Below are 19,279 nucleotides of genomic sequence, written 5' to 3' on the forward strand. Positions count from 1 at the left end.
TCATGTAGCCTATTCAGGGATGAGTTTGTTGGACATCATGTTTAGGAAAACTGTCAAGAATGGGCAGAAACATGTCGTTCTGTTTATTCAAGTCCTGAATGGATGTGGTTTTGTTCTCCTCTGACTCAATACAACCCTGTCATACAGTCTAAAGATTACATTTAAAGAGCCCTTCCTTGAATACATGTTTCTGGAGCTACTTCAAAGGTACTTGACTGAGTATCAATAATAATTATACTTGGAAAAGTTGCATAATGTGTCTAATGGTGCTATGATGTACAGGAAAATGGAAGGGCTTGGTGGTGAGAGAAGTTGGATTCTGTGTCATTGCTTACAGTTGTGATTGTGGAAAAAGAAACAACTCTGTCGATACAGAAGAACATCTTCAATGAAAATAGTACTCTTCTGTATTCTGTAAAAATGTAATGGTTCGTTCATAGTGTGTCACTAAGGACTGATGTCATCAGCATGGGACCAGAGGGGATCAGTTACCAAACTGTTTTCATTAGTTACGGCCCAACACTTTTAGTGTAAGCCAATGACCTAAACACTCTTTGAACACAACGAGTGTTTAACAGAGCCAGTGGGTCATTTGCAGTGAGACATGACATGGTTAAATATCCTAAAGCATTTATTTCCTATAGCTTATTGAGTCTGAGTCAGAGATGTCAGACTGGTACTTTGACAGTCACGGTACCTATTTCTCTTACCACACAGGATATACGTAGGCAACAGCTACACTATGTTTACTGTACACTGCAATTCAGAAACTTTGTGATGTCTGGAGACTTGAGATCTGACCCCCTCCGTGAAACACAGAAAAATATGCTTTGATTTTTCACGTATTATTCACTGGCCTCTGTAGTTTAATCTGTGTGCAGGGCGGGGAGGCAGACTGTTTGTGTCTATTTAAAGTCACTCTGTTTGGGCCTGTCACACTTTACTCTCTCTCTCTCTCTCTCTCTCTCTCTCTCTCTCTCTCTCTCTCTCTCTCTCTCTCTCTCTCTCTCTCTCTCTCTCTTCTCTCTCTCTGTCTCTCTGTCTCTCTGTCTCTCTCTGTCTCTCTCTGTCTCTCTCTGTCTGTCTGTCTGTCTCTCTCTCTCTCTCTCTCTCTCTCTCTCTCTCTCTGTCTCTCTGTCTCTCTCTCTGCCTCTCTCTCTCTCTCTGTCTTTCTCTCTCATTCTCTCTCTCTCATTACAGTTCCTCCTTCACAAGAGGAGACACTCCTTACCCCACCCTCCATTTCCCTCAATTAAGCACACATGGAGGTATGATCAAACCACAACATCTCTTTTACCTGCTACTTGTTCAACTTCTCGTTTCCTTATAACATATCATGAATAATCATTGACTTTTCACTGAAGTGATATCCTGAGGTGTGAAAGAAAGCACAAGGAAACATGCCGTTAACCACTGACCATATACATCCACTTTATGTTTATACAGCACATATGATACATTATACACACACACACATATATCGTCGCTGTCTGATGAGCCCTCATCTCTAAAACAGAAACTTTTCAGTAAATGAAAAAATGACCATATTTTCCCATTAATGAACATACAATTATGAAACTTCAGAAGCTATTTTGAATACATTTTCTTGGTCCGAGAGTCATGCAATGTTGAGAGTACATTGAGGGGACATATTGCTTTCAATAAATGAAAAAAACATTTAAATTGGCAAAAATTTAGTTATGAGGTTTTCATCAGACAGCGACGACGTCATTTTCAAATGACAAAAACAAATAACAGAGTTGCTCCAACTGGAAGGGAGAGTAATGTTTGATGAGTGCGGGCGACGGCACTCTCCGGGTGGAACGAATGGCAAAGGAAAAGTGCAGAGGAAAGTGCAGAGTTCAGCGTTCACACATGGCTCTAGTTAGAGGTCCACGCAGTGGCCTCCACATGAAGTCAAACGTGGTTTGGAGGAGACTTCAATTTTCACAGTTGAAAAAGGTTTTAAGACGTTTTTTCTCACCCCAGGAAGGTTACTTTGAACCATTGTGTAGATGTGTGTAGATAGATATAGATAGATTTCGTTGTTGTCAATGGATGTGGGAAGGATTTGTTTTCCCTACATGGAATCGTCTCAATGCACTCTGGCGATTATTAGTCTATGTATAGATCTTCATATATGAGAGAGAGAACTGGTGGATGGGGAATGGTTATGGTGCCTGGATGTCTGGCATTTCAAGTTCACTGGGGGAGAAAAAAAACACTGTTGTTTTGCTCGGTTTTCCATGGTTAAATCCAAGGGGTCATTAAACATACTAAGCATTTTTACACACACTTACATTCACGGAAAAGTTTTAAAAAACAGAAGACAAAATCTCCGCTGTTGTGCAGATCTTGAGAGATAAAGAAACGGCATTTGGTCATTGGTGTTGTTCTTACCAGGAGTAAAAAATACAATCAAAAACTTAAGTAATCATGTGCTTTGTAATCATAAGGTGAGAGGAAAACCCTGGTGATACAAGTCAAGCCAAACAAGGCCTTTCGTTTGTAGCCAGTTAAACTGCTCTGTCACAGCTGATCACAGCTCTGGGTACAAGTGTGTCGCCAAGAGCCCGTTGACTTTGGCACCAGTTGAAAGAGCTGCGTGATAACACAAATAACACAAATGGGCGGGCGTCTAATTGTTGCCTTAATGTCAACCTTTGCAGCTGCAGTATTGCTGTAATAACATAGCAGAAGATGACAGACATCATGCAGATGTTTTGGGAGGTAAAAAAAAAAAAGAAGTCAATTGTAAAATAAAAATTCAACACAGTATAGAAAACAGTATAGAAAACCTGTTTGTATCTCATTTTGGCTTTGTAAGAAAAATAAAACTCAATATAATATAGAACAATAATGCTGATCATAAATATAACATTTTGTACATGAGCTTCGGCTAAACGTGGTGTGTTTCTCATACTTGCCTCTCCTCAAAGAGGATTTGGGCGTACACAGTGCTTGTGCACGAGGCTTTGTTGTCCGGCAGGGGCTTGACCAGCTCCAACTCTGCATATGTCAGGCTCTCTTCTGCAATCTTTGGCTGCCGGGACAAGGAGAAAGATTAAACGGGTGAAGAAGCGTACCCTTTATTCACGTTGTGTCTTTTATCATTTGATACTGAACAAAATTACCTCGGGTTGACAGTCACATATACACAAAAATCGAATGAAGTAAAACTTAGATTCGATTTTAGATTTCTGGACAGCCCTCTACTGAAATACCTTCTTGCCTTTTAAATTGTATGTATGAACCAGGAGTTACCCCAGAGCACTTACCAAGACCACTTTCATCGGCTGTACCTTTAAAAGTTTGGGTTTGGGGATTTTGTTTGCTATGGGTGCTGTGGAAGAATACAATGATTACATACTTTATGGAGATAGGGAACACATTGTCTGTGTCACAAGAAACATTTCCCCCCTAAAACCCAGAAGCAAAATGTTCCCCGTCTGCAATGTTTACGTGCCCGTCCTGTCATTTATTAGTGATGATTTGGATGCAGGCGTCAAAGCAGAGTTGAACAGACATACAACGTTTGATGTGTGTTGGCATTCAGACTACTACGTCGTGACATGAACTCCTTGTGAGACAGATGCAACACTTTAAAACTGCCCAACATCAGCCTATTCATCTCCCGGGGAAACAAAAATATCAAGAACAGACGTTACTTTCTTCAAATCCGCTGTCTTACTTGATTAGTTGACCATAAACTCTGCACTATTTCTGGTAGCACCCTGATATCACAAAGACTGATATAGAAGTTGCTTTGCTCTATTTCCAGTTTATCTATGCCCGCACAAACGGTACAGTTGATCCATATATGGGCTCAAAAGGTAGTGGCAAGTAGAGCAATATTTCATAGATAATTCACAACATCTCTAGCATCAGGAAACAGAATGTTCAGAACTCCTTTATGCTCTGATGATTACTTTAGCCACATTCCCTCCCCCAGACCACATACCCAACTGTGCGTATGAAGATAGGCTTCTAAGTAAACATACATCCTTGGGTAAGGGAAAATGTGATACAGATGTATGATGTTGTTGAGAGACTGTCTGTTTACCTTTAACTGGTATCTCTGGTGGTATCTCTGACTGGGCTTTGCTTCGTTTCCTCCTGTACCTCCTCTGCTTTTTGGGCAGAGCAGGAGACACACTGACTAGACTGGTCACCGTCTCCCCTGAACTGCAGACAGCAGACAGGCATGTTTACAGCAGAATTAGAGCAGGGAAATGTAAGTAGCCATCGCGGTCATGGATGAAAAGAGTCTGTGTGTACCATAGTGGCTAAAGTACAGTATAAATCATAGTTACTTAAGTTTGAATGATGAAACTTACCTGTTCTGTAGACTCTTGACCAAATGGTAGTTGTCTATGAGGCAATGAGACAAAACATAAGCGCATGAGGGGCAAAAGAACATTCTGCCGTGTCATCAACAGCATGCCATGGCTTTACATATCAGAGTCCATTATCTTTAAATGATCTGGTAATATGGCCCAGATGAGGGCTTTCAGTGTTGGATGGTTAGGAGCAGGGATAGAGTGTTTACTCACCTTTTAACTTCTTCTTCCTCTGAACATATTGGCAAGTCACCGCCACGGTGAACATGCACATGCACACCAGTCCCACAGAGCAGATCAGCACAGCGCACAGGTACACGTCTGAAACACACAAAACCGACCAGATTAGTCACAGTCATAATATCGTACAGCCCTGAAGACTCATGTTTCAGTCGTTAGTCACTTATGCAGAAATATCTTTGTCATTTATGACCTATTTATTGTTGTTGCGCTATTTTAGTCATGTACAATGCAGAGAACCAGAGAGCCACGTTCTTACCTTCAAACAGGCTCCACAGACTCTCGTTGGCCGTGGTCGCTGGTAGGACATGCACTGAAAGGAAACCAGGGAAAGTCCACGATCATCAGTGTGTCAACCGTCCTGCCTGATTATACATTTGCAATACATCTAATTGTACGTGGCTCGGCGTAGGACGACAGCATTGAGGTTATCCTCTCCTCTGGATCCTCTTCCTGAATCACTGGCTAGTGGTAGCTAACACCCACCGAGTCGTCCTGAAATACCCTAAACCGCGAGCAGCTGACAGCAGCCTCTCTCACACATAGCAGCCATCCTTAGCTTAGCTAGCCACCAGATCTCCAGGGTTACTGGGCTGAAGCCTGGCTGGGTGTCTGGGTGTGCTGCATGTTAGCCTGTCCACGGGGTTTAAACTGGGTCTGTTCCATCCAAGATCATTGGGACTACCACGTTGAACTTGAAATGCAAAATGGTCAAGGTAAGGATTAAGGTTAGGGTTAGGTAAGGGTTATGGTTAAGGTTAAGGTTAAGGTTAGCGTCAGGTTTGGAGTAGGGATGTTCCAAGGAACCCGGATAGCACTGACCCTTACGCTGGGGTTACCTCTAGAGTATTTCCCTTGATGCTAAACCAGCAGCACTTGCTTTGTCTGTGCCGATCATAATTATGGCCTACATTCAACTATTTTGAAACATTAGTCTGAGGTAGATGACAGCGATCCATGAGTCTTGGCTCAGTATTTGCTGTAGTTGTGTTTGCCATGTACTATTTTTGCCACACATTTTTTTTACTGTAAATTCTATAGCTTGTTCCTATCTAGGTGAAGTTACACTCGATCATGTGTTCTTGGTTCCCAAGTCTGGGAACCAAGAACACATGATATACTTGATAGTGGCATTCAGAAATCAGTATCTTCTTTGCCATGAAGCATATAGTATGACTTCAATAGGACATTATGAATATGCACTGAGCCAAAAGGCCAGCTGCACATTCTGGAATACTATGAATAATCTGAATCTGCAGCACTGCTTGGAGCCAAAGAAATGTCTCTCACTGTTCAATTGATTCCATTCATATGTGCTCCCCCTTTATTTTTGATAGGAAGTCTCTCATTATATCCTCACACAGTGACGGTACACAGATCGAATGAATAGCATCCCTAAGACAGATTTGCATTCTGGGATAAATACTGTCTTCAGCAATCAATAGACCAATTCAATGGGTCACTTTGGGCTACGTCAGAGTATTCATCAAATGTAAAGAAGAAAAAAAAGAAATTAATACCAGTATGCAGTGATGATCCATACAAAAGTCCTCATCACAAAAACCTTCAAAACATCCTTCCCTTTAACATCCTCTTTCTTCACTTTTCTCCATCACCCTCTTTCACCGTGTGAGACCCCGAGCGTGCGCTGACCAAGTGGTAAGTGTCGTCACCGACATTTTCAAACTCTCCCTGTCTGAGTCTGTATTACCAACATGTTTCAAGCAGACCACCATAGTGCCTGTCCCCAAGAACACGAAGGTAACCTGCCAAAATGACTATCGACCCGTAGCACTCACGTCTGTAGCCATGAAATGCTTTGAAACCCTGGTAATGACTCACATCAACACCATTATCCCAGACACCCTAGACCCACTCCAATTTGCATACCGCACCAACAGATAGACAGATGATGCAATCTCTATTGCACTCCACACTGCCCTTTCACACCTGCACAAAAGGAACACCTATGTGAGAATGCGATTCATTGACTACAGCTCAGCGTTCAGCATAATAGTGCCCTCAAAGCTCATCAGTAAGCTAAGGACCCTGGGCTAAACACCTCCCTCTGCAACTTGATCCTGGACTTCCTGACGGGCCGCCCCCAGGTTGTAAGGGTAGGTAACAACACATCCAACACGCTGATCCTCAACACGGGGGCCCCTCAAGGGTGCGTGCTCAGTCCCCTCCTGTCCTCCCTGTTCACTCATGACTGTACGGCCAAGCACAACTCCAACACCATCATTAAGTTTGCTGATGACACAACAGTGGTAGGCCTGATCATCGACAACAACGAGACAGCCTAAAGGGAGGAGGTCAGAGACCTGACCGTGTGGTGCCAGGACAACAACCTCTCCCTCAAAGTGATCAAGACAAAGGAGATGATCGTGGACTACAGGAAAAGGAGGACAGAGCACACCCCCATTCTCATCAACGGGGCTATATTGGAGCAGGTTGAGAGCTTCAAGTTCCTTGGTGTCCACATCACCAACAAACTATTATGGTCCAAGCACACCAAGATTTGTCGTGAAGAGGGCATGACAAAAGCTATTCCTCCTCTGGAGACTGAAAATATTTGGCATGGGTCCTCAGATCCTCGAAAGATTTTACAGCTGCACCATCGAGAGCATCCTGCATGGTATGGTAACTGCTCTGCCTCCGACCGCAAGGCACTACAGAAGGTAATGCGTACGGCCCAGTGCATCACCGGGGCCAAGCTTCCTGCCATCCAGGACCTCTATACCAGGCGGTGTCAGAGGAAGGCCCAAAAATGATCAAAGACTCCAGCTACCCTAGTCATTTACTGTTCTCTCTGTTTCCGCACGGCAAGCAGTACCGGAGTGCCAAGTCTAGGTCCAAGAGGCTTCTAAACAGCTTCTACCCCCAAACCATAAGACTCCTGAACAGCTAATCAAATGGCTACCCAGACTATTTGGACCCCCCCCCCAAATAGTGAGCAATATGGTTGGAACATGAAATCGCAAGAAAATCACAGTATCAAATTGCAACACATGTAGAATAAGGAGAATCGGGAGAATCACAATTCACATTCTCCTAGCAATTCACAGCCCTAACATGAGCCAAACGAGCTATAGAAAAGGATCTAATTCGATAGCACCTTTGGCGACATTTCAAACTAGCTGTGGAGTGAAACAATCTGTTGACGTGCCCTTGAGCAAGGCACATAACTCTAATTGCTCCTGTAAGTCTCTCTCAAGAAGAGCGTCTGTAAATGCAAAATTAGTGTGTTTATACATTACTATGCAGTTGTCTAGGCAACCAACTTTGGGCAGTCTCATACTACAACTATGTCTTGTTCTCTCACTGTCGAGTTCACTCACTTCTAGCCACAATTGTATATGTGTATAATACGCAGGGAAAATCCTGGCTATAGCCAAAGTCAAAATGTGTTTGGTGGTGATGGTGCCAGTGTTCCCTTACCTCGGCTGTTCCGCCAGTCTGTCTGCTTGGGCTCAGACAGGACAGTCAAATGTCACAGCCGGCACAAATGATTTCATGGAAAAAACTGGTTTCAAGTAAAGTTTCAATTTACTCAAAGTAATAGCTGAGAAAGAAAGGATGCATCTGCTTAGCTGCATCTGCTTTGCTACATCTATTTACATCTACTACATCTGTTTTGCTACATCTACTTTGCTACATCTGCTTTGTTATATCTACTTTACTACATCTGCTGTGCTACATCTGTTTTGCTACGTCTACTTTGCTACATCTGCTTTGTTATATCTACTTTACTACATCTGCTGTGCTACATCTGCTTTGTTACATCTGCTGTGCCTCATCTGCTTTGTTACATCTACTTTACTACATCTGCTTTGTTACATCTGCTTTGCTACATCTACTTTGTTATATGTATTTTACTACATCTGCTTTGTTACATCTGCTTCGCTACATCTGCTTTGTTATATCTACTTTACTACATCTGCTTTGTTACATCTGCTTTGCTACATCTACTTTGTTATACTACATCTGCTTTGTTATATCTACTTTACTACATCTGCTTTGTTACATCTACTTTACTACATCTGCTTTGTTATATCTACTTGACTACATCTACTTTGTTATATCTACTTTACTACATCTGCTTTGCTACATCTGCTTTGTTATATCTACTTTACTACATCTGCTTTGTTATATCTACTTGACTACATCTACTTTGTTATATCTACTTTACTACATCTGCTTTGCTACATCTGCTTTGTTATATCTACTTTACTACATCTGTTTTGCTACATCTGCTCTGTTATATCTACTTTACTACATCTGCTTTGCTACATCTGCTTTGCTACATCTGCTTTGTTATATCTACTTTACTACATTTGCTTTGCTACATCTGCTTTGTTATATCTACTTTACTACATCTGCTTTGCTACATCTGCTTTGCTACATCTGCTTTGCTACATCTGCTTTGCTACATCTGCTTTGTTATATCTACTTTACTACATCTGCTTTGCTACATCTGCTTTGCTACATCTGCTTTGCTACATCTGCTTTGCTACATCTGCTTTGCTACATCTGCTTTGTTTTTCTACTTTACTACATCTGCTTTCCTACATCTGCTTTGTTATATCTACTTTGCTACATCTGCTTTGTTATATCTACTTTGCTACATCTGCTTTGTTATATCTACTTTGCTACATCTGCTTTGCTACATCTGCTTTGTTATATCTACTTTGCTACATCTGCTTTGCTACATCTGCTTTGTTATATCTACTTTGCTACATCTGCTGTGCTACATCTGCTGTGCTACATCTGCTGTAATACATCTGCTTTCCTATATCTGCTGTGCTACATCTGCTGTAATACATCTGCTTTCCTATATCTGCTGTGCTACATCTGCGGTGCTACATCTGCGGTGCTACATCTGCTGTGCTACAGTGTATATTGCTTAGATTCTTTCACAGAATGTTGTGCATCGAACTGGCAGAACAAAAGGGCTGACATCAGCTTTAGAGAAGACAAGATACTCTCTCATGAAGCATCGCTATCAAGTATCACTTCTTTTCAAGCTTGTTCAAAACCATGGAACTCCTTACCACAATGAAAACATGACCTTTACACATGACACAATCTCTTCCTTTTCATGATCGATGAAACACGGAACTAGGTCAGCCAGTTCTGGTTCCAGCTATCATTAGCACTGTACTCCTGCTTCTACAACTACTACTTCTGATGTTTCCACTGTACTACACTACTACTGCTACTGCAACTACTAATAATTGTGCTACTACAACTACTAATATTACTACACTACTGCTGCTCCTACTACCAATACTACTACTCCTGCTACTATTACTACTACTACTACACTACTACTGCTGCTGCTACCACTACCCCACTACTGCTGCTACTACCAATACTACTACCACCACTGCTACTATTACTACCTATACTACTACTACACTACTACTGCTACTGCTACTACTACTACTACTACTACTACTACTACTACTACTACTACTACTAGTACTACTACTACTACACTACTAATGCTACTACTACTACTACACTACTACTGGTGCTACAACTAATACTACTACTCCTGCTACTGTTGCTACTACTACTACTATTATTATTACTAATACTACTACTATTATTACCAATACTACTAATACTACAACAACAACTACTACACTACTACTGCTACTGCTACTACTACTGCTACACTACTACTGCTACTGCTACTACTACTACTACTACTAGCACTGATAATAACACTACTGCTGCTGCTGCTGCTACTGCTACTGCTACTGCTACTATTACTACTACTACTGATACTATTGCTACTACTAATACTGCAACTACTACTACTACTACTACTAGTACTACTACTACTACACTACTAATGCTACTACTACTACTACACTACTACTGCTGCTACAACTAATACTACTTCTCCTGCTACTGTTGCTACTACTACTACTATTATTATTACTAATACTACTACTATTATTACCAATACTACTAATACTACAACAACAACAACTACTACACTACTACTGCTACTGCTACTACTACTGCTACACTACTACTGCTACTGCTACTACTACTACTACTACTAGCACTGATAATAACACTACTGCTGCTGCTGCTGCTACTGCTACTGCTACTATTACTACTACTACTGATACTACTGCTACTACCAATACTACTACCACCACTGCTACTATTACTACCTATACTACTACTACTACTACTACTACTACTACTGCTACTGCTACTACTACTACTACTACTACTACTAGTACTACTACTACTACACTACTAATGCTACTACTACTACTACACTACTACTGCTGCTACAACTAATACTACTACTCCTGCTACTGTTGCTACTACTACTACTATTATTATTACTAATACTACTACTATTATTATTACCAATACTACTAATACTACAACAACAACTACTACACTACTACTGCTACTGCTACTACTACTGCTACACTACTACTGCTACTGCTACTACTACTACTACTACTACTAGCACTGATAATAACACTACTGCTGCTGCTGCTGCTACTGCTACTGCTACTGCTACTGCTACTGCTACTGCTACTATTACTACTACTACTGATACTACTGCTACTACTAATACTGCAACTACTACTACTGCTGCTGCTACTGCTACTACTACTTCTGCTGCTACTGCTACTACTACTACCTCTGCTACTGATACTGCTACTACATTACTACTGCTGCTACTGATATTACTACTACTACTACACTACTACTGCTACTTATACTGATACTACTACTACACTTCTACTGCTGCTACTACTAATACACTACTACTGCTACTACTACTACAGTACTACTGCTATTGCTGCTACTACTACTGCTACTACTACTTCTGCTACTGCTACTGCTACTGCTATTGCTACTACTGATACTACTACTACTGCTACTGCTACTACTACTACTACTACTTCTACAACACTGTACTACTATTACTACTACTACTACTACTTGTATTGTTGCTACTACACTACTACTAATAATACCACTGTACTATTACTATTACTACTAATCAAATCAAGTCAAATTGTATTAGTCACATGTGCCGAATACATCCTTACAGTGAAATTCTTACTTACGAGCCCTAACCAACAATGCAGTTAAAAAAATACAAAAATAACAATAGACAAGACTATATACTGGTGGGTACCGGTACAGAGTCAATATGTGGGGGTACCGGTTAGTTAATATGTACATGTAGGTAGAGTTACTAAAGTGACTATGCATAGATGATAACAACAGAGAGTAGCAGCGGTGTAAAAGATGGGTGGGGGGGGGGGGGGGCAATGCAAATAGTCTGGGTAGCCATTTGATTAGATGTTCAGGAGTCTTATGGCTTGGGGGTAGAAGCTGTTTAGAAGCCCCTTGGACCTAGACGTGGCATTCCGGTACGACTTGCCGTGTGGTAGAAGAGAGAGCAGTCTATGACTAGGGTGGCTGGAGTCTTTGGCCATTTTTAGGGCCTTCCTCTGACACTGCCTGGTATAGAGGTCCTGGATGGCAGGAAGCTTGGCCCAAGTGATGCACTGGGCTGTGCGCTCTACCCTCTGTAGTGCCTTGTGGTCAAACTGCTCTCAACCTGCTCCACTACAGCCCTGTCGATTGAGAATGGGGCCATGCTCGGTCCTCTTTTTCCTGTAGTCCATCACGTTGAGGGAGAGGTTGTTGTCCTGGCACCACATGGCCAGGTCTCTGACCTCCTCCCTATAGGCTGTCTCGTCATTGTCGGTGATCAGGCCTATCACTGATCCAGCTGCAGAGGGAGGTGTTTAGTCCCAGGGTCCTTAGCTTAATGATGAGCTTTGAGGGCATTATGGTGTTGAACGCTGAGCTGTAGTCAATGAATAGCATTCTCACATAGGTGTTCCTTTTGTCCAGGTGAGAAAGGGCAGTGTGGAGTGCAATAGAGATTACATCAGATGTGGACCTGTTAGGGTGGTATGCAAATTGGAATGGGTCTAGGGTTTCTGGGATAATGATGTTGATGTGAGCCATGACCAGCCTTTCAAAGCATTTCCTGGCTACAGACGTGAGTGCTACAGGTGGGTAGTCATTTAGGCAGGTCACCTTAGTGTTCTTGGGCACATGGACTATCGTGGTCTGCTTGAAACATGTTGGTATTACAGACTCAGACAAGGAGAGGTTGAAAATGTCAGTGAAAAGCTCCTTGAAAGCGGAAGCTCTAGCCTTTAACTCAGTGCGGATGTTGCCTGTAATCCATGGCTTCTGGTTGGGGTATGTACATACAGTCACTGTGGGGATGATGTCATCGATGCACTTATTGATGAAGTCAATGACTGATGTGGTATACTCCTGTGCTACCAAAACAGTCCTGTAGCTTAGCATCTGCTTCATCTGACCACTTTTTTATTGATCGAGTCACTGGTGCTTAATGCTTTAATTTTTGCTTGGTAGCAGGAATCAGGAGGATAGAATTATGGTCAGTTTTGCCAAATGGAGGGTGAGGGAGAGTTTTGTATGCGTCTCTGTGTGTGGAGTAAAGGTGGTCCAGAGTTTTTTCCCTCTGGTTGCACATTTAACATGCTGATAGAAATTTGGTAAGATGGATTTAAGTTTCCCTGCATTAAAGTCCCCGGCTACTAGGAGCGTCGCCTCTGGGTGAGTGTTTTCCTGTTTGCTTATGAGTGCAGTCTTAGTGCCAGCATCAGTCTGTGCTGGTATGTAGACAGCTACGAAAAACACAGATGAAAATGATCTTGGTAGATATTGTGGTCTACAGCTTATCATGAGATACTCTCGAGCAAAACCTTGAGACTTCCTTAGATATCGTGCACCAGCTGTTATTTACAAAAAGACATAGTCCGTTGCCCCTTGCCTTACCAGGCATGGCTGTTCTATCCTGCCGATAAAGCATATAACCATACAGCTGTATGTTGATAATGTCGTCGTTCAGCCACGAGTCCGTGAAGCATAAGTTGCAGTTTTGAATGTCCCGTTGGTAGTTTAATCTTCCGCGCAGGTCATCGATTTGATTTTCCAAAGATTGCACGTTTGCTAGCAGAATGGAAGGAAGTGGGGGTTTATTCGATCGCCTAAAAATTCTCAGAAGGGAGCCTGCCCTCTGGCTCCTTTTTCTCCGACCTTCTCTTCACGCAAATGTAGGGGAAAAAAGGATTCTGCCAGTCCATGGTGAGTAATCGCAGTTCTGATGTGCAGAAGTTATTTTCGGTCATAAGAGACTGAAGCAGCAACATTATGTGCAAAATAAGTTGAAAACTAGGTTACAAACAACGCAAAAAAAAAAAAAAACAATTGGTCAGGAATACGTAAAACGTCAGCCTTGTTCTCCGGCGCTGTCTTAAAACTGCTACTACTGCTGCTACTACTACAACTGCTACTGCTATTGCTATTACTCCTGCTACTGCTACTAGTAATATTACTACTGCTAATACTACTACTACTACTACTACCGCTACTGCTACTACTACTACTACTACTACTACTACTACTACCGCTACTGCTACTACTACTACTACTACTACTACTACTACTACTACTACCGCTACTGCTACTAGTAATATTTCCACTGTACTACACTACTACTTCTACTACTACTAATAATACTACTAATACTACTGCTACTACTTGCACTGACTTTGCTGATAGCTACTTTATTGAGAAAAAATGTACTTACTATGCCTGAGATATATGGTTGTCCCACCTAGTTATCTTAAGATGAATGCACTAACTGTAAGTGACTCTGGATAAGAGCGTCTGCTAAATAACTAAAATATCAATGTAAATGTACTTCTACTACTGCTTCCACCACTGCTACTACTGCTACTACTAATACCACTGTACTACTACTACTACTACTATTACTGCTATTATTACTACTACTACTAATACCACTGTACTACTACTAATACTACTATTACTGCTATTATTGCTATTACTACTAATACCACTGTACTACTACTAATACCACTGTACTACTACTAATACCACTGTACTACTACTACTACTATTACTGCTATTATTACTACTACTACTAATACCACTGTACTACTACTAATACCACTGTACTACTACTACTACTATTACTGCTATTATTACTACTACTACTAATACCACTGTACTACTACTAATACCACTGTACTACTACTAATACCACTGTACTACTACTACTACTACTATTACTGCTATTATTACTACTACTACTAATACCACTGTACTACTACTACTACTACTATTACTGCTATTATTACTACTACTACTAATACCACTGTACTACTACTAATACCACTGTACTACTACTACTACTATTACTGCTATTATTACTACTACTACTAATACCACTGTACTACTACTAATACCACTGTACTACTACTAATACCACTGTACTACTACTAATACCACTGTACTACTACTAATACCACTGTACTACTACTACTACTACTATTACTGCTATTATTACTACTACTACTAATACCACTGTACTACTACTACTACTACTATTACTGCTATTATTACTACTACTACTAATACCACTGTACTACTACTACTACTACTATAACTGCTATTATTACTACTACTACTAATACCACTGTACTACTACTACTACTACTATTACTGCTATTATTACTACTTATACCACTGTACTACTACTAATACCACTGTACTACTACTATTACTACTTATACCACTGTACTACTACTACTACTAATACCACTGTACTACTACTATTACTACTTATACCACTGTACTACTACTAATACCACTGTACTACTACTATTACTACTTATACCACTGTACTACTACTACTACTACTACTATTACTGCTATTATTACTACTACTACTAATACCACTGTACTACTACTAATACTACTATTACTGCTATTATTACTACTACTACTAATACCACTGTACTACTACTAATACCACTGTACTACTACTACTACTACTACTATTACTGCTATTATTACTACTACTACTAATACCACTGTACTACTACTACTACTACTATTACTGCTATTATTACTACTACTACTAATACCACTGTACTACTACTACTACTACTACTACTACTACTACTATTACTGCTATTATTACTACTTATACCACTGTACTACTACTAATACCACTGTACTACTACTACTACTACTATTACTGCTATTATTACTACTACTACTAATACCACTGTACTACTACTACTACTACTATTACTGCTATTATTACTACTACTACTAATACCACTGTACTACTACTAATACCACTGTACTACTACTAATACCACTGTACTACTACTACTACTACTACTATTACTGCTATTATTGTACTACTACTACTATTACTGCTATTATTACTACTACTACTAATACCACTGTACTACTACTACTACTTATTATATTATATATATTATTACTGCTATTATTACTACTACTACTAATACCACTGTACTACTACTACTACTACTATTACTGCTATTATTACTACTTATACCACTGTACTACTACTAATACCACTGTACTACTACTACTACTACTATTACTGCTATTATTACTACTACTACTAATACCACTGTACTACTACTACTACTACTATTACTGCTATTATTACTACTACTACTAATACCACTGTACTACTACTACTACTACTACTATTACTGCTATTATTACTACTTATACCACTGTACTACTACTACTACTACTATTATTGCTATTATTACTACTTATACCACTGTACTACTACTAATACCACTGTACTACTACTATTACTACTTATACCACTGTACTACTACTACTACTACTACTACTACTACTACTACTACTACTACTACTACTACTACTGCTACTACTACTACTACTACTACTAGCACCACCAACTGCATAATTTATATTCTACTGCACCACAGACAGTGCTACACCTAAAGCCATATTTACCTCTAAGCTCTGTGGCGGCCGTACAGTTTGTTGATGCCTTCCATCGGTTCTGGTGCTTCTTGAACTCCTGCACCCGGCATATGTAGAGTCCACGGTCCTCCGCTGAGATGTTCATAATGAGCAGGTCGAAAATCTTCCCCTGCTTGACCACTGTCAGCTTCAACTTAGGCCAGGGGAAGCTCTTGGTATAGTCCCCATAGAACCTGGCCTTTCTCATGTTGACCCTAGCAATGAGGAACTCTTTGTCGCTTGAAGAACGTTCCGGCAGGAATGTCCATTTGACTACGGGCAGGCTGCTGGAGCGACGTCTCTGGGACACCTGGCAGGTCAGGGTGACGTTCTCGCCCTCCTGGGCCACCGTAAACGGGGAGGGGGTGACAGTGATGTTGATGGCCTGGCACACTTCTGAAATATATAGTACACAAAGGGTATGTACAGTAAATAAACACAGAGTAGACAAAACATAAGGAACACTGGCTCTTTCCATGACATAGACTGACCAGGTGAATCCAGGTGAAAGCTATGATCCCTTATTGATGTTACCTTCAATTCCACTTCAATTAGTGTAGATCAAGGGGATAGGATAGGTTAAAGAAGGATTTTAAGCTTTGAGACAACTGAGACATGGATTGTGTATGTGTGCCATTCAGAGCCTTTGAATGGGATATAGTCGTTGGATCCAGGCACACCAGTTTGAGCTGGGTTTGTCACACTCAACAGTTTCCCGTGTGTATCAAGAATGGTCCACCACCCAAGGGACATCCAGCCAACTTGACACAACTGTGGGAAGAATTGGAGTCAACACGGTCCAGCATCCCTGTGGAACGCTTTCGACACCTTGTAGAGTTCATGCCTCGACGAATTGAAGCTGGTCTGAAGGCAAAAGGTGGTGCAACTCAATATTAGGAAGGTGTTCCCAATGATCTCTTTCCTACCGTGTTAATGTTTGTGGATGACACATCTGAAAGTGGTGTTTGGCTCAAGTGCAAGCATATGTCCATTTTAAGTGGAAGAAATATTAAGGACCAGACTTTATGGCCTGTTTCATGACAAAAGCAGCATCTGGTTTTTTCAAGTAATTTCACAACTTTCCATTTGCAGTAAGCATATTTCTACGACACACAAAGCCATCAAGCCACTAAGAAGGGAACTATTCATCTCTAGATAAAATCTATAATTTGCTAGATATATTTATTTAGCTAAAGTATTAAGCTGCATCTTATGAAAAAGTCACACAAACCAGAGTAAATTTAGTCTTTAACAAAGATGAGGGAAAACACATCATTTACTGATTCAAATGCATGTCATGTGGAATGTGTTTTCTAACACTTACTCATTTCACAAAAGTTTTCCCAATCTTTTATTATGACATTCTCTCTCTCTCTTTCTCTTGCTGTCTCTCTCTCTCTCTCTCTCTCTCTCTCTCTCTCTCTCTCTCTCTCTCTCTCTCGCTCTCTCTCTCTCTCTCTCTCTCTCTCTCTCTCTCTCTCTCTCTCTCTCTCTCTCTCTCTCTCTCTCTCTCTCTCTCTCTCTCTCTCTCTCTCTCTCTCTCTCTCTCACTCTCTCTCTTTCCATCAACACATAACTCTTCAAGGTATTGCCAAATTTCATATCATGACCTAAAAACACTATTTTCCATTTTAACCAAGTTAACTAAATAGAAAAGTTGCTTACCTCCAATGAACGCTTTAGTCAGGAGAACTATGACCACAGAAGAGATCTTCATTTTCCAGACCAGCAGTCTCCATAAAAAACAGTTAAATGTCTCCCGAAGTAAAGAGCCTCAGCTCAGGATTCCCTTTTCTTTTTTCTGTATTCGTGTGTAATACGAAATGGGGCTCGCTCTGTTTCTGCTTAGAACCACCCTCCTCCCCCCAGGCTCACAACCCCACCCACCTCACTCCTCTGCTTGGCAGAAAGTGGGAAATGCAATTTCCTGTGTAGGAGGAAGGAAGGTTGTGCTATAGCTTTGACGCAGACTCGATCAGACTTCCAGCTGTGGACTACAGCAGAGAAAACAGACACTTTTGGCTAGATTTTTAATACACACACACACACACACACACACACACACACACACACACACACACACACACACACACACACACACACACACACACACACACACACACACACACACACACACACACACACACACACACACACACACACACACACACACACACACACACACACACACACACACACACACACACAGTCTCCGACTGTGTAACTGGAGCCCACAGACAAAGTTTGTACAGGAGTTTGTGAGAGCAACTCTGTTTCCTCTCTTTATAGACACACTAGAGTTTAGAACAAACGTTCAAACATTCACTCTTCTTGAAATAAAACTGCATTCATGGATCCATTTGTCTTAGAGCTAGTGAGACTTACAGTTGAAGTCGAAGGTTTACATACACCTTTGCCAAATACATTTAAAGTCCGTTTTTCACAATTCCTGACTTTTAATTGTAGTAAATATTCCCTGTCTTAGGTCAGTTAGGAGCACCACTATATTTTAAGAATGTGAAATGTCAGAATAATAGTAGAGAGAATGATTTCTTTCAGCTTTTATTTCTTTCATCACATTCTCCGTGGGACAGTAGTTTACATACACTCATAGTATTTGGTAGCATTGCCTTTAAATTGTTTAACTTGAGTCAAATGTTTCGGGCAGCGTTCCACAAGCTTCCCACAATAAGTTGGGTGAATTTTGGCCCATTCCTCCTGACAGAGCTGGTGTAACTGAGTCAGGTTTG

General features: G+C 40.9%; 1 protein-coding gene across 3 annotated transcripts; it reads right to left on the reverse strand.

The window, feature by feature from the left end:
• Nucleotides 1-1,406: 1,406 nt before the first annotated feature.
• Nucleotides 1,407-18,400, reverse strand: LOC124048208 (V-set and transmembrane domain-containing protein 4-like). 3 transcript variants are annotated; one of them, XM_046368753.1, is made up of 9 exons: nt 18,195-18,400; nt 16,521-16,925; nt 4,840-4,893; nt 4,554-4,661; nt 4,338-4,371; nt 4,064-4,185; nt 3,279-3,343; nt 2,928-3,043; nt 1,407-2,680 (listed from the first exon to the last, which is right to left on the reverse strand). In XM_046368753.1, exons 1-9 carry the CDS (start codon nt 18,244-18,246, stop codon nt 2,530-2,532), a joined length of 1,107 nt encoding a protein of 368 aa, XP_046224709.1. In that variant the 5' UTR covers nt 18,247-18,400; the 3' UTR covers nt 1,407-2,529. The 3 variants fall into 3 exon arrangements, with proteins under 3 accessions (XP_046224709.1, XP_046224711.1, XP_046224710.1); XM_046368755.1 differs by having other exon boundaries at nt 1,407-2,205; nt 18,195-18,399; XM_046368754.1 differs by having other exon boundaries at nt 1,407-2,601; nt 18,195-18,399.
• Between the last annotated feature and the right edge of the window lie 879 nt (nt 18,401-19,279).

The sequence above is a fragment of the Oncorhynchus gorbuscha genome, linkage group LG11 (genome assembly GCF_021184085.1).
Source record: "Oncorhynchus gorbuscha isolate QuinsamMale2020 ecotype Even-year linkage group LG11, OgorEven_v1.0, whole genome shotgun sequence".
Taxonomy (NCBI): domain Eukaryota; kingdom Metazoa; phylum Chordata; class Actinopteri; order Salmoniformes; family Salmonidae; genus Oncorhynchus; species Oncorhynchus gorbuscha.